Source organism: Zootermopsis nevadensis, unplaced genomic scaffold (genome assembly GCF_977971745.1).
Source record: "Zootermopsis nevadensis isolate Lab colony 2312 unplaced genomic scaffold, Znev_1.0 Znev_ptg000011l, whole genome shotgun sequence".
NCBI classification, from domain to species: Eukaryota; Metazoa; Arthropoda; class Insecta; order Blattodea; family Termopsidae; genus Zootermopsis; species Zootermopsis nevadensis.
Genome location: NW_028259143.1, coordinates 15091322 through 15114672, shown reverse-complemented (window position 1 = coordinate 15114672; position 23351 = coordinate 15091322). Strand labels below are relative to the sequence as shown.

The 23351-nt window shown below is 38.9% G+C and overlaps 2 protein-coding genes across 7 annotated transcripts in view; both read right to left on the bottom strand.

Annotated features, from left to right (window-relative positions):
• Window positions 1-1399: 1399 nt before the first annotated feature.
• On the bottom strand, window positions 1400-4605 carry LOC110828945 (proteasome assembly chaperone 4). 2 transcript variants are annotated; one of them, XM_022062163.2, is made up of 2 exons: window positions 4452-4605; window positions 1400-1930 (listed from the first exon to the last, which is right to left on the bottom strand). In XM_022062163.2, exon 2 carries the CDS (start codon window positions 1919-1921, stop codon window positions 1505-1507), a length of 417 nt encoding a protein of 138 aa, XP_021917855.1. In that variant the 5' UTR covers window positions 1922-1930; window positions 4452-4605; the 3' UTR covers window positions 1400-1504. The 2 variants fall into 2 exon arrangements, with proteins under 2 accessions (XP_021917855.1, XP_087203067.1); XM_087346941.1 differs by lacking the exon at window positions 4452-4605 and adding an exon at window positions 4275-4424.
• A 2035-nt stretch (window positions 4606-6640) lies between these two features.
• Window positions 6641-23351, bottom strand: part of MICU1 (Mitochondrial calcium uptake 1) — a 61964-nt gene continuing 45253 nt past the window's right edge. For 4 of the 5 annotated variants that reach the window (XM_022062174.2, XM_022062173.2, XM_087346895.1 and 1 more), the window contains 6 exons: window positions 18458-18618; window positions 16511-16627; window positions 15008-15132; window positions 12684-12811; window positions 12504-12593; window positions 6641-7521 (listed from right to left, as the gene is read on the bottom strand). In XM_022062174.2, coding sequence (XP_021917866.1) covers window positions 7367-7521; window positions 12504-12593; window positions 12684-12811; window positions 15008-15132; window positions 16511-16627; window positions 18458-18618 — 776 coding nt within the window. In that variant the 3' untranslated portion in view covers window positions 6641-7366. Of the gene's footprint in view, window positions 7522-10049; window positions 10656-12503; window positions 12594-12683; window positions 12812-15007; window positions 15133-16510; window positions 16628-18457; window positions 18619-23351 lie in introns of those variants that run through there. The other variant, XM_087346896.1, reaches the window with a different exon arrangement.

The following is a 23351-nucleotide window of genomic DNA, read 5'->3' as shown; positions in this document are numbered from 1 at the left end:
TCTTCCCCTCAGGTTTCCCAACCAATACCCGGTGCACGTCTTTTGTCCCATCTATGCATGCTACATACCTAACCCATCTCATTCTTCTCGACTTAATCACCCTGACAATACTGGGGGAGGAGTACAGATTTTTAACCTCATCATTATGCAGTTTTCTCCATGCCCCATCGTCTTCTCTCCTAAGCCTAAATATCTTCCTCAACACCCTATTCTCAGATACCTGTAGTCTACGTTCCCCTTTATTGTATTTATGTCGCCCCCCAATAAATTAACATCATCAGCATATGCCAATAGCTGATGTGTCCCATTCAATTGCAAACCCTCCTGCCTATCTTGGACCTTCCTGATAGCATATTCTAGCGCAAAGTTAAAGAGCAAAGGAGACAAAGCATCTCCTTGTTTTAGACCGTTCTTGATGAGGAATGTCTCAGATACATATTTACCTACTCGAATTTTGCTACAGGTTTCATTTAAGCACATTTTTATTAGACCCACTAGCTTCTTTGGTATACCAAATTCAATAAGAATATTATATAGCACTTCTCTCTTCACAGAGTCATAGGTTTTTTTGAAATCTATAAATAACTGATGTGCGGTCCCACCGAACTCCCATTTTTTCTCTAGTATCTGACGAATGCAAAAGATCTGATCAATCGTTGATCTGTTTCGTCTGAATCCACACTGATGATCCCCAATAATTTCATTCGCATATGGAGTTAATCTTGCCAAAAGTATGTTTGATAGAATTTTATATGAATTGAAATATAAAATGTTCATCTATTTTTAAGTAATTTATCTCTGTCGCACTGAAGACAACTAGTGTAAAAACTGAGCTACATAGAATCTTTCGTACACAAACGTAGTTATTTACTATTTGTGGCTGTCAAAAAACGGAGTCCCTTCATGGCCATTGTTGTACCACCACCATCAACAATAACTGCAATTACCAAGTCACTACTTTTGCTCCAAGATTCAAATATGAGTTCACTGTAATGATTTAACTAATCACTAAAATACTCAATTATGGATTCTAATGTGATATTAAAATTATGTTTTCATTTCAATATTTAAAATCATTCTTCTACTCGAAGACTCACGGCACATTTGGCAAAAGTTCCGGTATGGACTGTCAGCACAAGTCCCCAATTATGTTTTAAGAATTCATGTATGTTGTAATATGACATGATAAAAAGTCATAAAAAATCACAACTAAAACCCATTAGTGACGTAATATGGAATGACTCGTACGCGTCTGAAATAGAAAAATGTTTGAGTTCCTTAGGATTACATTTAGAAAATGATGATCAGAGCTGCGTTGCATAAAGACTGTACCGATTTTCATAGAAACTGAAATAGCATCAAGAACTTGTAAGAAAGGTCCAGGAAGGCACATACAACAGATTTCTGAACATTTTTATTCTAACATCAAGCACTGAACATACTTGTACACAAATGTTCTCCAAACTGTCAGATAACAAGCACAATCGTTTTATATTTGTAAAATTCAAACAATGCCAAACTTTTCTGGATAAGCCTTAATTTCTTCTTGCAGTCGTTTCTCAATGGCTGGCAAGATCAGTCTATCAGACGGCAGATTGTAGCTCACATATACTGCCATTTGGGACTTCTTTGTTAATCGACTAGCAAGGTTCAAAGACGCCATGTCACTCTGGGCCCCCATAAGTCTGGTACAAAGAGGTAATCTGTCATAGCTGGTGTTTAATGCCATTCCTAAGTCACTGAAGGTTGGGTCTGTCCCTGAACCTATCCATATTAAAAGGCTATTCTCCATCTTCAGCACTTGGAAGTGCACTGGAGTTGCAGCAACTTCTGTGCCAAAACTATGAATTTCACAGTTAGGTTTCATGAATTCGATGGAAGCCGTTCCACTCGAAGCCGATGACGGTACATGTTCATCCATTTCAGCTATCTGAAAACATCCATCACTTATGCTGAAGAAGTAAAATTTAGTATCCCTATTATATGTAATTGTTACTTCTCTCTGCCAAATCAGTCATTAGCAATTTCGCACAGCCTTCAGCTTCCAGTCACACAATGATCTCAGTAGATCTCTAGAAGTAATCCCTCAACATAAAACTTTTAAATCTATTTCCTTATATTATGAGGAAAGATACCCCACTTAATGGTACCTGCACCTTGTCGTGGTGGTGGGGCTTGAGTACCTCAGTGACCTCAAGAGCTACTGGTAGGGCCTCCCTAGCCAGATTGGTCGAGGGGGAGAGGTCAGACTAAGACAGGTACCCTGGTCCTCCAGGTTGGGGGTTGGTCGCAAGGCTAACAGCATTGTACCGTAAAAAGGAAGATGTTTCGAAACCTCGATCAAAGCCTCGGACAGACGGGCCTAACAGAAGGACCGAATGGAAGAGGAGAATTGAGGAGGCTATGGACCGAATACGGACTGGAGAGCCATAGAAGAAGAAGAAGATGAGGAAAGATAGGCTTATGATATCGTGTCTCAATGTCTCTGTGTATATATCATATGTCTGTCAATCTTAAACAAGTTTCAAACCACATTACATTTTCATGAAAATTGTTATGTGAGTGACACTGCAATACTGAAATTCTGTTTGATCTATAGAATGTACAAGAATGTGCCAGATGTTTAACTTAAGCTTTTTGGTAAGAACTACAATGAATGTTTGGTGTTAACCAAACATTCCTGTAACCATCACAGTTGAAGTTTTGTGGGTGGTTGGATATCTTGATTGCCTCCTTGATTATGTGGGAATGACAACTGCTGATGTTGGCAATGACTTCTGTTTTGTCAAAGTCAATGACATGTCTGGTGTCTGTAGAATTCTCAGCTACTGCTGATTGCTTGTTCTCCAGTCTGGTGTCTCTTATGTGTTCTGTAATTCTGCTTGCTTGGAGAATGGACAATGGAGAATGATGTCTGAGATTCAGTTGGCCTCGACATAGATAGTGTTCATTCCTTCCTCTTGTCACATCTCCACCAAGACTAAGGGAAACAAAAGAGAGACTGGGGAACCAGTTATCAGCGGTAGGCGATAATTCTGCAGCCACTATTGTCCGCGAGCCACGAGAGTAGACCTGACACCTTTGAGGGAGGTGGGGTAGAATTCTGTGCTACTAGCGGACCAAAAAACCACCCGCAGCTTATACAGGCCGTACATCATGAGTTAATGTACTGACTGACTGATAGCACAATGTTCTTAGGTAAGGAATACATCACCAGCGCATGCGCAGAACCCACTTTCCCCCTGCCACACAAGCAACGGCAGACAAGGCCACGTCTACTCTCGTGCCTCACTAACAATAGTCATAGCAGTGAATTTGACCCAATAGAAGTCTTTGCTAACATCAGCAGCTACCATCCAGGGAGGCAATCGAGATATTCAAGCACCAACACAACTTCAACTACAAAGATGGTCACAAGCTATGCAAAACCCGGCTTCACCTATTTCCCCCAAGCTGACCCTACTGGGCCCTCAACAGGACATGTCCACCACCACCACCACTACCACCGTCTCTCTGAACCTTGTGGTTGATAAACAGCCACCACCCCCTTCCACTTAACTGCTGCAAATCCTTTCCCATCCGACATGGTCACCTCCTTCCCTCAACCACATGCTCCTCCGCTCCACTGATCAGCACCATAAAATTTATCTTGCCACTCAATGACTGCCATAAGGTCTTATGAACTGCTATGTCAGAGCCACTGACTCCCAGACACCCACTCTTATTAAATACTAATGGACATGGTTAGGTCAGGCTCTGGAACGTGAACAGCAACTTCAATCATCAGTTCCTCACCAGACAATGATTCAGATAATTCCAGAACAAAACTGGTTTCTGGCTACTTAGCTACATAGCGTGACTATCACATACTGTAGAGTCTCAGCAGTGAGCAACTTGAATCACCATTGTCAGGTTAACAAGTAACTGTTGGTGACAGTGACTTTTTGAGTAACACTGACTGAATCAATGTTTCTCAAACTTGGTTACTTTCAGTGTCTATGCACTTAACAACTTTTTAGTGGCAGCCTTCTTCAAAATTCTGAGGTGACAACCCTAACCAATAATATGAATTTACTGATATCAGTAAATTCAAAAATCGTTTGCATATTAAACTATACAGCTGCAACAAGCAATCATCGGTGTGTGTCAATGCCACACATAAATCATCATACCTCACAATTTGGGGTTAAGACCGACTGAAGTGGCATGAATATTAAAAATTACACTTTAGAATAAATAAGCCATAACATGCATGGAAGTTTGTTACACCTTACGTTTTCGGTAAAACAGACGTGTTCTGTCTATCACATTTCAAAATTAAGGTACTGGAAATCCGTATTCACCATTAAAATAAACGGTAAAAAGTCAGCAACACACGGTTCTTATATCTGAAAGCTATCTAGTCATGCATATGACTCAGTTCAATACAAAATAAATGTGTAATAATATACCTCAAAACTGAAGTAATTGTAAGAACCAGTGCGCCACTAAAACTATACAGTACTTATATAAGTTTTAACAGAATCTTTTAGAAGCAACCACAAAACATTAGTTGAAAACATTTCTTCGACATTATGTTGGTAATAATCCGTGTTTTACAGAATCACCAACGTAGTAACTTTGAATTGAATGTGACGTACTCGTAATAAACAAACAGTTGAAGATGCACTAAAGATGCAAAAGCGGTTTGTATGTACAAATCCAATTTTATCCATATCTCATTCACTTTTGATTTTAAGTACATGGGAAAAAGGTATTGTATGACCTTACATTCTGTAATAACTAAATGACCAATCCGAAATCAACTGAAAATTTCCTGATAACTTTCAGTGCTGGTTCTCTTCTGTGGTAACTGAACCAAAATTTTCAGCACTGTTATTTCATGTCAAAGCCTATCCTCTAAACCCATTTCTCTTAGATTGTTTTATTTTCCTCCAACCTTATTGTAGGTGTCCCTTTGCTTCCATATTAGCTCACTTTGGTTTTACTACCCTACCAAAAAAGGGAGCTGTGCACATTCCTTATTATGTAGCACAGTACGGTCCCGATTATCCGATCTTCCGTTTTATTCCACGTAATGTGTCAAAAAGCTCCATTTTATCAACAAACAACTGTATGTACATGTACTGGTGTGAATCTTCCCATAGCGCATCAACTGCAGACATACTACTGTACACTTGCTGCTATGACCTTGCCGCAAAGAAAAGGAGCTCGGAACAAAATCACTCACTCTCTCACTATATGGTGGAGGAAATTATTTGAAAAGTCATCACTGTGTTCATAAATGCCCGCCACCGGACTCTATCCTCAGCTAGCTGCATCCAATTCGCTCCATCGATTCCTGTCTCCCTAAGATCCATCTTAACGTTATCCTACCATCTACACCTAGGTCTTCCCAGCGGTCTCCTCCGTTCAGGCCTCCCAACCAATAGTTTGTAAATACCTCCATGTTATGCCCTCAGCACAACTGGAAAAATTACACATTTGTAAATTTTAATCTTTAAGTGTTTTTTTATATGAGAAGGCAGGACAAAATATTGTGGACTGAATGTTCTTCTAACTTGTTGATTCATTAGCTGTCCTTATATTCTGGTTCTATCCTGAATTATGATGCCAAGACATTATCATATTCTTGGTCTTTTCTGTATTTTTCTCTATCAATATCCCTACTAGCCCTTAAGATTGTTTCTGTGTTCACTTTGATAGTATTTATATTATTGCCAAACAGATTAATGTCATCGGTGGAGACCAAAAGCTGATGTGTCCCATTCAGTTCTAAACTACCCTGATTTTCTTTGACTTTCCTGATGGCACATTCTAAGGCAAATTGAAAAGCACCAGCAACATAGCATCTCCCTGTTTCAGGAAATTTTGCTAGAGGTTTCACTTAAACACGTTTGTATTCACCCGAATAGCTTCTTAGATACACCAAATTCAAGCAAAATATTATAAAGAGCTACTCTTTTAACTGAGCCACAGGCTTTCTTGAAGTCTATAAATAGTTGATGGACTGTCCCATTGTACTCCCACTTTTTCTCTACTATCTCGCAAATGTAAAAAAATTGATCAGTTGTAGATCAATTATGACAGAACCCACACCGATGATCACCAATAATTTCATTAGCATAAAGAGTCAGCATTGCCAGAAGAATGTTGGATAAAGTTTGGAGACAGATGATAAGTGAGATTCCTTGATAAATATTACAATCAATCTTATCACCCCTCTTATGAATTGGTACAATAATAGATTCCTTCCACTGCTGTGCATTTTCTCCTTATTCCATATAGTGCAAATAGTTTGTCTATCTCAGAACACAACATTTTGCCTCCTGCTTTGATCAATTCAACCAGAATCTGATCTGTACCTGGGGACTTGTACTTTTTCAACTTCTCAGTAGCAGTGTCCTCAGAAAAAAATACCATTACTAATTTTTTTAACAAATAATATTCCTCTGCTGTAAGAAATTACACAGTACACTAAATTTGAGTGAACTATTAAAATTTAAGAAAATGTGATCCCTGAACTTTGTGGATGAGAAAGCGGTGCAGGAGAAGGGATTACATTGAATTAATGATAATTATTTTAGAGTTAGGAAAAATTATATAATTTTATCAGTGTACTAAGTATTAAATAACTGTATACTTTATATACTTATTCATTTGTTTTTATTTATAATACTTCACATGCCAGCATGGAGCATATGAAACCTATTTTATATATCAGATTTGTATAACTTCAGTATCATTTTCTATTCATTCTATGCAAAGAAATTGAGATTTAAATAAAAGTGACATCAGAGATACTCAAATGGCTGTAGACTAATGTGTGCTTTTTAAAATCTTTTAAGCTAATCTAAAGGCTACTTCACATTAGAGTAAATGACTAGGTAACACTTTCAATTGAACCTCAGAGAAGAAAGAATGGAAACTACCTTCTGTGGTATACGAAAATAATTGAAGGTTATGTAAGCCAAATGCAGCATGATTTACGTGGGTACACGAAAGATTCAGCATAACTAAATATGCACAGTATATTATTAAACTGCCTTTATCCAGAAACATGACACTGAAGAAGTTTATGCATTTGGGAAAACAATGAGATAAAATTATCTGGAAACTATGAACTATTAACAATATATTTGTTGATTCTTATATTGGAACATAATGTTCAAGAATCATCCATGAAATTACACTAGACTAAAGCAACATAATGAACATTCCTCGGTATATTGTTTTCAGAATGTCTGAAAAGTCACATTAATTTCAAAATGGCCAAGAGACAGTTTCGTTTATTCACGGAAATGGTGTTGAATTCTGGTTTATTAGATTGGATTTCAAGCCTCTGTTTATCATGCATAAAGACATGTTAGATGTCCAGTAATGCAGGTTTTGTCTCTTTGGCACATTTTAGAACAGACTGAATAAGTTTTACGAAACCGGTATCCTTCGGCTTCTCAAGACCTCGAAGAAGGCGATTTTTCATTACAGCAACAAACTCTCGGTTACTAAGCTGGCCGTCAACTGTAAAAAAGAAAATTCACTTTACCATATATGAAATACACAACAGTAAAGAAACAACTTCCAGCAAAGTAAAACACAACTAGCAGCTACACCATACCTTTGAAGACTGCCTCATATTTTCCTTGTTAAATGCTTATGAAAACATAATTTTATTTCACGTAATTGATCCTTTATCAAGCTTATATACTTTTAATATAAGTTATACTTTAAACGATTTCTATATTAATTTACATGTTATTTTATCAGTCTTTATATATATATATATATATATATATATATATATATATATATATATTATTATTATTAAGTGTTCTGTCTTATGACAGGTCCATTGCTCTGCCCAAAAAGAGCTCTCCAGTTGTCCCTATTCTCGGCTTCTCGCTTTAATTCCTGGGACGTCATCTTCTTTCCTTGTTTAAGGTCGTCGGTTAGCTGTATCAATCTTCTTCCTAGTCCTCTCTTTCCTTCAACCTGGCCTTCGGTGATATCACTCATTAATCCATTCCTTCTCATAATATGTCCCAGCCAGTTAGCTTTCCTTCGTGTAATCGCCTGCAGAATGCTTCTTTGCTCGTTGACTCTCCTCAATACTTCTTCGTTGGTCACTCGATCCGTCCACCTGATCTTCTCTATTCTTCTCCAACACCACATTTCATATATATATATGGTTTATTAAATAGTTCAGATGACATCTTCTACAAGAAATAGTATTACTTACATGGAGTTTTCCTACCCTTCAATATCTTAGGTATAAAACTAAAGTTTTGTCTGTCAATAGCTTTTCCTGAAGCCAACTCATTAGATATTCTGATAAAAATTTGAACCGTATGAATTTCATGACATACTCTCTCTTTTCATCTCCTGGAATTCATATTCACATTGTATGTCAGTAAAAACTGTGTTATGCCCCGTAACCATGTGCCTAAAATTTTGTAAAAAAATATTATCCTAGCATTTGGTCTATTACATTAAACATGGTTGATTCTTTTTAAGAAACATCACCAATATACAAAAAGTATGATTTTAATCTCCAAATTTATATGAAAATGGTCATTGTACTCACAGTGCTTTGTTAAACTGTGGTACTACCTCCAAGCATGATGCAAATCATGAAACTTACCAATTACACTAGGTCCGTTATTAAAAGCTCTTTATGGCCGTCAATTAAGTCTCCAATTTATTTTTCCCAACAACCCTTGCACAGCGTGTTTGATCTAATTATTCACTGTAATTTTCACACGTGCTATCAAACTTGCTTCATAGTCTGATTTCCAAAATCCATAGTGATATCATCAGAGTATGAGATCTGATACAGTAACTGGCAACTTCAGTTGCTGTGTGATGGACCACATGAAAATGAGTCCATGAAAAAACTGTACTTAAAAAAAATCTCAATGGAAAGAAGATCTGAGAGAAAAGGAAATTTATTTAGACCTTTCAGCAAGACTCTTGAGAGAAGCTAATTTTGTTATGTTGTAAATAAGCATCTGAGATGTTGGTGTGCATGCATGGTAAGTGGTAATTATTTTTATTTCTTTAACAGAGTACAAATATGAATTTGGTGTGATAAAATCTCAGAGTTGACTGATTGATGGATTGTAGTTGCACTACATATCCCAGAGATTTCTTCCCATAAATGATCCACATACATACGACATAGGAGAAATAAAAGCATCTGTCTGAATTAACCTTTGTCAGCCGTGACACGTGGTCCAGCTGACCACATGTTGCAGCAGCATACTCTTGACTCCTGGAGTTAAGTCTAGCCATCAGCCCTACACACAGGAGCTTAAATCCCCTACTCTGATACAATAAGGGTTAAACCCCAATGTGGAATCACTGATTAGATTGAAGAATACCCCACCACAAGCCTGGAAGTATTAAAAGTAAAGCTGTCCCACTATACGCCATGTAGGCGCTTGGGGGGGAGTGGAGGTATAGCTCCTACTCATTCTTGACCTCGGCACTAGATGGGGGTGAGTGGTCAGCATCACGCCCCGGCCGTGCTTTACCCCTGGGAAAGGATCTCGGTACCCATTGTAGAGGAGGCTGGGTGGGCCCCAGAGGCTAGAGGAAAAATCCACTGCCCCCGTCGGGGATCGAACCCCAGTCACCCAGTCCGTAGCCAGTCACTATACCGACTGAGCTACGCCGGCTCACCCTGGAAGCATTAAATGGATGCCATTTCACATTGGTCTAGTATAATATAAAATCTGTTTGGCTGTAACCTGTATATTTAATGTTCTTCTGAGAATAGCATTTGTATGAAATATTTAGTTTAGTGGCAGTATAAATTTTCAGTGCATCACAGATATTTATTATCTGTAAGTAATCAAGTTTTAAACTTTGTGGAGAGATTAAATATATATTTTCACATACTGAAAGTAAACGCATAAACTTCTAGGTATTTCTAGCCTATCACCTTGGAAAATACTTTGTGACAATTGAGCCATGCCTCATGGCTCGAAGTGGCTTATCTCCCATATCTAAGTTCTTTGGAGTCGGCGGCTTCGAGACCCTGATGAGACAGCAGGGCAGAAGGGCAGTCTGTGTGTGTGTGTCCGCCGGAGAGAGAACGACTCGAGGAGAAAGTCGGAAGGCAAGTCAGGGTTTGTGGGGGTTGAGTTGGGCATCTGGGGTTGGATACCCAGCCGGAGTTTGAGCCCTGAAAGGTGTCTTGATTCTTTTTATCCTATATTTAAATATTTTTCATTAAATAATATACTTCGATTATTCGACGTAGTTTCTTTTGACTTTTCACCGCTTTACCCTCCCCAAGCCGTACCACCTCCCGGCCTGGGACGATCGTGGCCTCAGTAACGTAATCTGGCAATCTCCTCCTCGGGGGGGTTCACAATATATGACCAAACAACTGTTGGCCCAGGAAGTAAAAAATATGGTTTGAGTTTAATGGAAGGTTTGAGAGATTTCTTTCTGAGTAAGAAGAGAAAGGTACAGTCAATACAATGTGGTGTTTGATCAAAAATGGTGTGATGTGTTCATAAAAAACCTACCGAGGACATCATAAACTAGTTTCCATCTGCTTCAAGAATGCATTCTGCCAGACATGTGCATCCTTCCTTTCTCTTACCCCCACCTTTGCCTCTCTCACTTCCTACTTTGAACTCCTTTACCTGCAAATTAAAAAATGACTACTGTGCAGGTTTCTGTCTGTATAATATCTTGTAAAAATGTTATTGGATTTTGTTTTCTAAATTTCATTTCAGCACCTGGGGAATGTCCTGTAACAGTGGTCACCTGATGTGATGTTCACCAGGTAATTTATAAACTTGTTTCATTTTCCTGTGTTTGATTCTTGGGGGGACGGGGGTGCAGTGAATGTTGTGACAGTTTTAGGGAGACTTCCATTATATTTTGTTTTGTCCTCCCTGATGTTATGACATTTTGCTTTATTCGTATAGATCACCATATTTACAATATTCTCTGTTTTTATTGTATTCAATGTAAATTCAGAAAAAAAAACACACACGCACACGCACACCTCATATCTTTTAATTAAGCTTACACCTTATTCTGTTCTGCACTTGGAAATGTGTAACTGCCTCGTTAGGTCCACGAAACTGCCATAACTCAGTTGTTCGATAAATAGTTATCACAAAAAATTACAAGTGCTAGCAGCAGACAAAACTGTACAAAATGCAAATGACATCGACACAGATGTTATTCCTGAATCAAGTCCATCAGAATCATCATCATAAGACAATGGAGACTTTCTGAATTATCAGATAATTTGAGTCAGCCACGCTTTTTTGGATGAGCTTGTCATCCCACCATTCCACCCCTTGTCACCAATCCTGCAGAGCAATTCACGGCCTGATACATTTTATAACCCTTGGCATCATGCAGATAACTGTTGGTGAAACCAATTTGTATGCACAACAGCAAATTACAGCGAAGTTGCCAAAACTCGGCACAAAGCAATGATGCAGTAAACAGTGGCAGCCTGTAACAATTATGGAAATGAAGGTGGATAACAATTATGATGTGACACACTGAGGTTTCTGCTTCGGCCCTTTGAAGGGAAAGGATACCATCTTCATCAGGACAACTATTATAAGAATCCAATTCAGAGAAGCCCTCTTGGATAAAAACTATCCACCTGAATTGTGTTTTTGCAACAGACTTGACTGAAGAACTTACAAATCAAATCCAGAGGAGGTCGCTTTTCAACAAGATGAACTTGTTCTCATCGTCTGGGACAAATAACTGGTAAATATGATATAAATTCTTTGCACAGCAGGAAATACAGATGCACCGAAAATGGCAGGAACGTCAAAGGTGAAGCCGAAGTGCATCATTGATTATAACACGTACACGTGGCATGGATTATGCTGACCATAATATTTCTTATTACCTTGAAATATTAAAGACAAAAAGTGGCCAAAGAAAGTGTTTCTTTTATCTCCTGCAATGTGCTCTTTCCTTCTTCCTCTAAACACGCGGCATCTTGCCACAAACTCTTGCACCTTCAAAACAGGCACCTACGTGAGATCGTGAAAGCGGACTGGACAGCAAAATGATATACCAAGAACTCACTCACATTCCTACCACCAAAGGTGACAAGATATTGCAGAGGATGTCTCAAAGGCAATATCAAGAGAGAAACAGGGTTTCTGTGTACTATGTGTGGAGATCCTTGAATTGTCAAGGACAATATTAAACACAAGGTAAAATATTTAATACTTTTATATTTCGAATGCTGTAAAATATGGCTCTACTTCACAGAATGCAAAACCACATCATTGGGCTCTGTCCCAGCAATTTAGGGGAAGTGATAAATTAAACATAAGCAGTGAATGTGTTAACATTTAAAAAATTCTGCACTTACAAATTTAAAAAACTTTGCTTTCAAGTGCCACATACTTTACCTCCCTACTGAAGTACATGTGATGAGTGACAGGATATATAAACAGAAGGGTTCAATATTTACAATAACAGTGTTAAGAATGTCTCAAACTTACGATTTTCATCAAAGATGGTGAATACCACATTAATCACATGGTCACTGAGGTCAACATGGGCCACTGTTTTTGCAACATGCTTCAGGGTTGCTGAAACAATATAATTATCATGTATAGTAATTGTTTTCTAGTATACTACTACTGGAAAAGTATATCTAACTTAACGACTTACCAACTTACCATGGTCAATGGAAGCACCAGCTATGTGATAAAATGTTAGTGCTGTATCCACATCATTTATATTATTTAAGAAATGATAGAACTTCAGGTAGTCATCTCGACTTATACCCTTTGCATCCTCCTTGAATCTGTAAAAAAAATCCAGATATACTAATTTCTGTAAAATAACGTTTTCAGATACTACATTTTGATTCTAATGTTAACAGCTTTAAATTTTCATGAACTTCCTCTTTGTATAACAGATGTTACCAGCACGTAAATACTCCAAGGAGAGAAGCCCTTGAGAAGCTATTAGTAACCTCAGCTAGCTAACAAATTCCCAGGGCGAGCCTCAGCTACTGGGTGGGTCACAGGTGGCGGATAGTGAATGGCCCTCAGATATGAGGGTTAGCTGTGAATAAGGGGAGACCCAAATAAGCAGTCCCGGACTGAGGCGGCAAGACCGGAGAGCGTGGGAGTGTAGCCGGTGGCAGGGCTACGCCCATCAAATACCACATGAGCTCAGTGAAGGTCCTGTGACCTGGCGAGTAAGCACTGCCAGTAAGTAAGTGCTGCTCCCACTGCGTTGTGGGTAGGGGAGGGATCCCCAAAGGCTAAGGGAAGGAAAACCCTGACAGAAAACCAAGGGGTAGAGGGGGCTCCATAGGTGTAGAGAAACCAACCCTTCTTAGGGAATGAACCCTGAATAAAAACTTCCAGTCCTCCAGGAAGATGGGGGTTGGACACTGAGTTAACAACCCAATTCTGGAAAAAGATGACGTTCAGACACTTTTGAAACGAGGCCTCGGAAACATGACCCCCTTTGGTAGACGACATGGAAAACAGAAAAAGGCGTAAGAGGCTGGAGAAGAAAAGCACAGAATAGGGAAGACTGGACATCGATCGCAAGAGAAGCCAAGGCTACACTGAAAGGGCCGTAGTGCTAAAGAAGAAGAAGAAGCTAACAAATTCGTTGCTTGTTATGGAACACAAGGGTTTGTTACCATATTCATAAGAGCCCATCAGTTGTCCCTATCCTCAGCCAGATAAATCCAGTCCCCCCCCCAACCATTTCCCTAAGGAAGGATTGTGGAAAGATACAGAAGAATGGTGACTCCGGAATCAGAAGACATTAGTGATGCTGAGAAACCAATTCCTTTAAATGTCCTTGTACCCAAATTTTTTCTTTGGGGATGGGCACAGGGGATGGAACAAGATGTCTTTCAGTTTAAAGTGGACAAATATTGAACTCAATTTTATTCCTTTCTTTCTTGTCTTAGCGCTACACATACCAAAGAAGTTACTAAATACTAAAAATACAATTGAAATGGCACAGAATATCAGATAGACAGAATAATAATAAGAGTGTTCTGGAGAACGATTCAGAAACAAAGGCATATGTAACAAAACTGTAGTAAAAAATTCAATCATTTTTAGTAGTATGATGCTAGTTCAGAAAGAATAAAAAAGTGATTTTAATCACAGAGAAAAATTTAGTGCCAATTAGTATCACCAACAGGATAAAAGAAACTGTAGTTCAGGTTCCAATGCAAAATGCAGTTCTTCAAGACTAACCGTGGTGGTTTCATAAAACTAGCACAATAAGGATATAAAGTCTGATTCAGAATGTATAAAGAGATGGTGAATCAAAGAGAATATGCAATGGCTTTCATGTTTTTCTTCCCATATGGCTATATAAAAGTGGTAAATTTTAGGAAACTGTGATAAGTCCACAGCTTACATAACTGAGGACTGAAAGTACAAAAGTTCGGTGATAACAGCAGCCTTAAGTACATAAAGGAAAACAGCAACTGTGTAAACAAGAAATTTATGATACTTTTCTTCTGGGTTTTGGTGCCATGCAGACTCATCGGGTAGATGCCAATGAGTCTATCTCACTGCTGTGAAAACCTTTAACTTCATAAGAGACTGCTTGCTGAATGTGAATTACAATTTGACTTCTATACATTTCATAAATTTACTGTAAAAAACTTTGAGGATGTTTATATTTGATGGGTCACACAGTTTTAACTAGTCCAGACCACAAAAAAAGAAGTATGATACTGTCACACAATCACTGACCAGTGGGTTCTTACTCAAGATAAATCTATTGAACACTAATATGGTTGCAATTACAAATAAACTGGCAATTCGTTTCCTTAAATACATGATCTTTTGGAAGCTGAGTCTGTTTTTGTCATCAGCTGAAACTGTACAACCTGGTCAGCTCTTTCTGGAATGTCATACATATTTAAATGTCCAAGAATTTAATGGAATGCTTTCATCAGAAATCTTAAGACACATATTTAAACTTTTAATTCAGATTCCATTTTCTGTTCACTTACACTTTCTTGACTCTCTTAAGCATTCGAGTCTTCTTCTTTGGTGGATAACCAGCATAAGCTAAAAGTAATTCTGTGAAGTCAGCTTCAGTGATATTTCCATTTTCATCCGGGCCTTTCCTTTGGAACTGTAACAACGAAAAATAAAATGGAATAAACTTGGGGGGGGGAAGAGAAGAGGAGTAGTAGTTAAAAATCACTGTTCTGTTAACTGAACAGGATTTTCAGTATAATTCCACACAGTAAAATTCTTGTTTCTTATGTACAATAAACATTACATTAAAAAAATTAAAATTTCTTAAATACCCTTATAATATTAATTTAATCTCAAATCTACAAGATATATGTAAAATGATCATCATAATAATCACTATATGAACAATAAGCACACAAGAATTCCTGTTTCGATAAAAACAGAAATTGAAGTTCTGTGAAGTGTGACCTAACATTTTAAGAAGTGCAGTATCTGTCTACGTTGAAAATCCAAAAAGTCCACAAAACTCTGGGAAAATGACACTTTATTTATTATCCATTACGTGTTAAGAAGGCAAAAAATATATTAATGTAACCTTAAGTTTCAGACTTCATAAGCTTTACTAGCAAGAAAAGTATTATATAGCGATGATTTAATTTTTAACAATGATATTTAGCCTATATCTGATATATGGGAACTCTATCCCAGAAGGCAGTTAATGGTTAATATATATTTTTTTTTGTAGTGTTCTGTCTGACGACAGGTCCATATGAACAGGATCCTTCCGTCCTTTTCTCGGACTGGGACCTGTTCATATACGTTCTTGGCAGATGATCCAGAAGTGGTTTGCCATTGCCTTCTTCTGTGTGTGAATGGAGTAATTGTTGGGATGCCACGGAGAAACCGGGGCAGCCCCTGGAGGAAAACTCCGTGTTGCCTAGACCACGGCCTTGCCCAACACAAGTTATAAATTCGGACACCGCCGGGAATCGAACCCGAGACCCCAGGATTACAAGGCTAACGTTCTAACCGCTAGACCACCGTGGCGGTTAATGGTTAATATAGAATTACAAAAAGTTTTCTCACTGATTATCACCTGTTTCTATAATGCTTCACATTAAACAACATAAGCAATGTGCAGCAATTTCTCACCAATCATGATTTTGCCAACAGCGAACTTCAAGTATGCACGCTTTTCCACTCGTATTTAGTTCTTCCAGCCATGGTTTTTGGTATAATGTATATTTACAATTTACAAATCAGGAGCTTCCACATCACTATAGTCATATTATCAATGTCACAGCCATCATCTTAATCTAATGTCTTAAAGGCAAGCAACAAAATTTAATCCTTTTTATTTAGTGAAGGAAAATGTAACTCAGTCTTTGACAAGTGAAGGACAACTTCCAGTTTCCCATAAAGCTTTGTTAGTGCCAATTTGGTACTTTTCAGATCATAATACCTGCAGTTGGCAAGGGATTCTGGTGTCTAAAAATATTACTAATGAGTTCCAATTGCTGTTTTAAACGTACCTCAAGACTGAGAATTTCTCTCTGGAGCTGATGTTGAAACTCAAGAAACTTTTCAATTGTGAGTTTCTGATTCATATTGGGACCGAAGAAATATGTTGTCAAAGCTGAGTTCACACCCTGTAATTAAAGACTTTCATTATTACTAAGATTCTCAATGAAATTTGTTAAAAAAAATGTTCAGAGAGAACTACAGCACTCAATTTCCATTTTGTCTTCAATGCTTTATAACTGCATTCTTCTAGACATTTAGTTTGGAAAATAAGGAACTTCCAGGAGAATATACAGTTGATCAAGTTGACTGATGTCACAAGAAACTCTTTTGCTTTTAAAGATGGCTGTCTTCTGGGATTTCACGCTGTGTAGTCTCATGGAAGTTTACCAACGTAAGATTTGAGGTTTTCACAGCGGTGAGTATGAAGATTTCTGTCTTCTGGATTGTTGCGCTGTGTAGTCTGGTCGATGTTTACCAACGTTTCAGAGGTCATACTGCCTCCGTCATCAGAGTATGAAGATTTCTGTCTTCTGGGTTGTTGCGCTGTGTAGTCTGGTAGATGTTTACCAACGTTTCAGAGGTCATACTGCCTCCGTCATCAGAGTATGAAGATTTCTGTCTTCTGGGTTGTTGCGCCGTGTAGTCTGGTAGATGTTTACCAACGTTTCAGAGGTCATACTGCCTCCGTCATCAGAGTATGAAGATTTCTGTCTTCTGGGTTGTTGCGCCGTGTAGTTGGTCAGTGTTTACCAACGTTTCAGAGGTCATACTGCCTCCGTCATCAGAGTATGAAGATTTCTGTCTTCTGGGTTGTTGCGCGGTGTAGTGTGGTCGATGTTAACCAACGTTTCAGAGGTCATACTGCCTCCGTCATCAGAGTATGAAGATTTCTGTCTTCTGGATTGTTGCGCTGTGTAGTCTGGTTGATGTTAGCCAACGTTTCAGAGGTCATACTGCCTCCGTCATCAGAGTATGAAGATTTCTGTCTTCTGGGTTGTTGCGCTGTGCAGTCTGGTCGATGTTAGCCAACGTTTCAGAGGTCATACTGCCTCCGTCATCAGGGCGATGAGTAAGCCACATGCATAGAATTGGTTTCAGATATAGGAAACTGACAGTCAAGGCAGAACCATGGCCTGACCAGTGGGAAGTGGAGTTAAAATCAGGCCATCAGGTTTGGTGATATATTTCTCCATTAAGTTAACATTTCTTGAGCTACTACCGTTGGTATGTTCAAATATTCTGTCTTTAATCTGACACTAATTTTTGCTGTTTTTAAACTTATTTTGACTCTTGTACATTTCCATTGGTTACAGAAGACTTTGATCATCCCTGCTGTTTTTCAGTATTCTTATCTTTTCTTGTTCCCTTGACATGTTTCCTACATCAAGTCACAGAAATAGCATCTACAGCCAAATATTTATTGTCAGGATACAATGCACTCTAACAATGACTGGGTACTGGGAATGACCTGTTCTTCAAATGTCTGAGCACTGTGGGTCCCAACTTTTCATTGGCTCGATCTATAAACATTCGGCAGAACTCTTACGATGAGGGATCGGCCCGTCGCAAGGCCTCTGCCTGTACACAGAACAGCACAACACAGAAAAACTTGGACAAACATCCATGGCTTGAGTGGGATTCGAACCCACGGTCCCCGCGACCAAGCGGCACAAGGCCCACGCCTCAGACCGCGGACCCCACTCTAACAATGAGCCTCAATGATCTTGACAGTTTCTCTACTTCTTGTCAAAATAAGAATGTTTACTAGTCATTATTTTCTTGGTCCAAAACACTAGTCAAAGGATACAATACAGAGTGTGACACGAAAAGGTGTAAATATTTGGACATCATGCATAATAAAAGAGATTTGTTTAAAACTGGAAGTCTTCATATTTTAAACTAAAAATATTACCGTTCTGAACAGCACTGAGCCTTCATTTACATTATGAACGAACCTTAAAGGTGTTACCAGTATTGGCATGATCTCTGTGACGACTTCCAATGCTCGTCTGTTGTCGAACTAAAGTTGCCACTTTCTCAAATTCCTCAGAGTCCACATCCCCATCTCCATTAAGGTCAAACATTCGAAATGCTATTTCAAAGTGACGTCGTGAGGCTGAAATGACACGAAAAGGAATATTTTTAGTGAATATTTATGATTTCTAAATCACTAAAATATACAATAAACAATGAGATATCATGGAGAAATGGAAAACAAAATCATATGCTTAGTTTCAATTCACAAACCAAAACAACATAAACTTCACACCATCATCACAACCAATATAATGATTATCATGATTTCCATGATTTGGCTTAAAAAAATATAATTCACAGCTAGAGGCCAAATTAACAAAGTTGGTAGCATTATGGACAGAAAAGTTGCATTGTTTGGTTATGAGTTTTGGAACAGCTGTTAGATGGTTGAATAAACAAATTAATGAAAAAATTAATTAACCAGTTTTAAGTAAAAGAGTATCAAGAAGTATTATACAAGTTCAACAAATAAAACACAAAATTCTCTTGCAGACTAGTCAGTTGTTTTTCAGGGTTGGTACAGGTTTTGGCATAGATCTAGTGGAGAAAACCCCCCAGTAGTTCAGATCAGTGCTGACTCCACTGTGCACCTTCAAAGAGCTCAGAATGCATTACTAGAGTGAGAATCACGTACTCCTCCCCCAATATTGTCAGGGTGATGAAGTCAAAAAGAATGAGATGGGCAGGGAATGTAGCGCGCATGGATGGGACAAGAGGTGTGCACCGGGTATTGGTCCTGAAGCCTGAGGGGAAGAGACTGCTGGGGAGACCTAGACGTAGATGGGAGGATAATCTCAGGCGGGATCTATGGGAGATAGGAGTCGAAGGAGACTGGATTTTGTTGGCCCAGGACAGGGTCCGGTGGAGGGCTTTGGTTAATTCGGTGATGAACCTTCGGGTTCGGTAAGCCATCTAGTTAGTTAGAGTGAGAATCAATCTGGGTCCCTCCTAATATCTACTGACTCCAACTATGCAGATCCAGTGACCTCTTATGTATGCCCAGCTAACATTTCCTGCACTTGGCACTTTCTGACGATTCCATGATATGTAGTTGCTGCCTCAATGTGCAATGTCCAGTTAACTCTGCTACAAGCCTGTGCTGTTCCAAAGGTCCCTAAAGCGTTTATGTGAAGGCTTTATAATGAAGGTTTTGAGGGCTATATTTAGCCTATGGTCCATAAGTTTGCTCAAGAGGAGCACAATGGATTTTACTGAAATTTCATATTGCAAAAAATGTTCTAACATGTCAACATTGATGAAAATCAGACAATAACAACGCGCCCTTCACATTAAGACCTACATGCATTTCTGCATGTGGAAGTGACTGGGTGAGGAACCCACAGATTACCTTGGGTACCATGGCTACTCTGGTTGAATGGCAAATCACCAGCCATTGACACAATTCTGATATCAACGACAGCATTCACAAGAGTCAGACGTCAAGTTCTGGCAAACATACTAGAAAGTTTATGGTATGTAAAATTAAAGTAAAGCTGCCCCACTATGTGCCATATAGGCGCTTGGGGGGAGAGGTGGTATGGCTCCTACTCATTCTTGACCTTAGCACTAGATGGGGGTGAGTGGTTAGCATCACGCCCCAGTCATGCTTTACCCCCAGGAAAGGACCCCGGTACCCTTTGAATAGGAGGCTGGGTGGGCCCCAGAGCCGGTCTGGGCGCAGAGGCTACAGGAAAAATCCTCTGAATCCTCGTCCAGTCTGTAGCCAATCACTATCTACCAGACTACACAGCGCAACAACCCAGAAGACAGAAATCTTCATACTCATCGCCCTGATGACGGAGGCAGTATGACCTCTAAAACGTTGGTTAACATCGACCAGACTACACAGCGCAACAACCCAGAAGACAGAAATCTTCATACTCATCGCCCTGATGATGGAGGCAGTATGACCTCTGAAACGTTGATAAACATCTACCAGACTACACAGCGCAACAACCCAGAAGACAGAAATCTTCATACTCTGATGACGGAGGCAGTATGACCTCTGAAACGTTGGTAAACATCTACCAGACTACACAGCGCAACTACCCAGAAGACTGCAATCTTCATACTCTGATGACGGAGGCAGTATGACCTCTGAAACGTTGGTAAACATCTACCAGACTACACAGAGCAACAACCCAGAAGACAGAAATCTTCATACTCTGACGACGGAGGCAGTATGACCTCTGAAACTTTGGTTAACATCGACCAGACTACACAGCGCAACAACCCAGAAGACAGAAATCTTCATACCCTGATGATGGAGGCAGTATGACCTCTGAAACGTTGGTAAACATCGACCAGACTACACAGCGCAATAACCCAGAAGACAGAAATCTTCATACTCTGATGACGTAGGCAGTATGACCTCTGAAACGTTGGTTAACATCGACCAGACTACACAGCGCAACTACCCAGAAGACTGCAATCTTCAGACACACCACTGTGAAAACCTCATATCTTACATTTCAAAGCTTGTTTCTTAAAGGAAAAGAGAGTGGGCTAAAAATGGAGCAGAAACCAATGGCTCAGCATATATCTGTGTCTTGATGTTCATGTACTGTTTGTGAGTGTGTAGAAATCAAATGTAGTCTAACCAGGGCCCATACACTCCACGCGACATTAAAATTAATGACACTTTTGTGAAAGCTAGGTGTGTATGAATTATTAACAATTATTTGTCTTTCAAATAAGTATCATACATTCTATATCAGGCCCGCCCAACCTGTTGCCCGCGGACACATTTGAAATAAGAAAACGTCTTTTAACCCTCTCACTGGCAAAGGCATGATAGAACGCCAAAGCAATTCCACCCGTTTCCTGGCAAACTACGAAAGAAAATATATTCCCAAGTGACCCTAACATAAAACCTTATAACTGTTTAATTTTAACCGTCTAATCACAATAAAATCTTTTATTAAATATTAAAATATTATTACTACAATTAACATTTAATATTTAAAATATATTAAAATGATGCTCTTTCTATCGAAATGTTCGATTTACAATTAGAGCATCATATTTTTCACGACATGTTTTGGTTGTCAATGAACCATCTTCAGGTGTATAATCGATATAAATTCAAATGTAATATTCTAAATGCAATCCTTCGTCAGATGTCCATTAAATATCAGTTATCCTCTTCTAGATCAATTGTACTTTGTTATCACATTCAATGTTGTTTCGTAAATGTATGTCTCATCTCATAAAACCTTATTGTTAGGTTAGGTTGTTCTTTGCAGGGATTAAAATAACTTTGTCGGCGATTGCCGAAGTGTATTATTACGGGGATGGTTTTTAGTTGACGACTTGCAGATGTGCAGGTGCCAGCTGCGGCTTATTTATGATATTTTCATTGCCGGTATTATTGCGCAACAGCTCACACCCAAGTTAAAATCACAACACACAGTGGAGACAATCCTTGGCTTTTAGTGTTTAAGAGCTCGGGGCCCACCTCTTCAACTGCACGGTTTGCAGTGCAGATCCAACCGGCTCTAACTTTTAGTACGCCTGTACGTTTCTAGGCGAATTTTTGTGTGGCTGTCTGTCTTGTAACATACAAAAGTTTTTATACTTTGATTGTTTTTGTGGGAGGAAAATAAAACTGCTTCTCAGTGCAGTGGTTATTTGCTTTTTATTTATGGAGACATACATTACATTACTACGTGCTAAAAATAAACACACCTTAGCCTAGGTTGTGAATTGCATTTTTTTTTACAAATTTTTCACATTATCAATATATTTTTATTGTATATTATAATTATACGTACACTTATACATTCCATATTTTATGTATTGAACTTCATGTTGCCCGCATACTGACCAAATTTTGTCGAAGTTGCCCAAACAACAAAAAAAGGTTGGGCAGGCCTGATATATACAGACAGACAGACACACGCATGCCTGTGTAAAAATGCAGAGAAGCAAAGAGACAAAGACAGACACTTGACAGAAGAAATCAATATACATTACATGGCTGTGACCTTTCAAGCTCCAATTTGGCAACAGCGTACAGTGACGTGTGGCAACACAGCCGTCTAATTCGCGTGAGAGAGGAATAAGGGCAAAGTTAAAGCAAAAGAGGGAGAGGATAAGAAGGGGAGGTGAAATTTTCTGCCCTTCACTGACCTCATCCATTAACAGAAGAGATGGGGCGAGTGAAACTCCTGAATAAATGTTAATGGGAGATAAACAGAAAATGTTGCGCGGTGCAGTCTGGTAGAAGTTTACCGGATCGCACTGATGGTGGAGACAGCAAGGACCTCTGAAACGTCGGTAAACTTCTACCAGAATACACGTCGCAACAACCCAGAAGACAGCAATTTTTAAACCTTAAAAAGCTCGGGGCTTTTCAACTTGAAGACACAGAAAAAAACCAAACAAGACAACAAAAAATCAACGCCATTGCGTACACAGAGGTTTCAAAAAGATGCGTGAGGAAGAGATGAAGTCGTTGTTTGGAGGGCAGTAAACTGCGCCCATTTGCATTTTCTCTTACTAATTCGGCCCAGCCGAGAAAGATATCCTTAGCAGGTTGGTAAATGTTGGACAACGATTTAGTATGCCGTGAAAACCTCAAAATCCTACATTTTTTATGTAGCTGATTACAGCGATATTCCTAATACTCACTGCAATCAGTTCTACCAACCTTCTTACAAAAACAGCAGGCTAACTCAATATAAAAAATTGAGGAAAACGGTAAAAAATAAATATTGTACCACAACTTTCGTAAAAACAGTCAACTACTTCAAGAATTCAGAGGAAAGACACACACACAGCACGGAGCGCTTATATGCCTGTGGGTTTAAA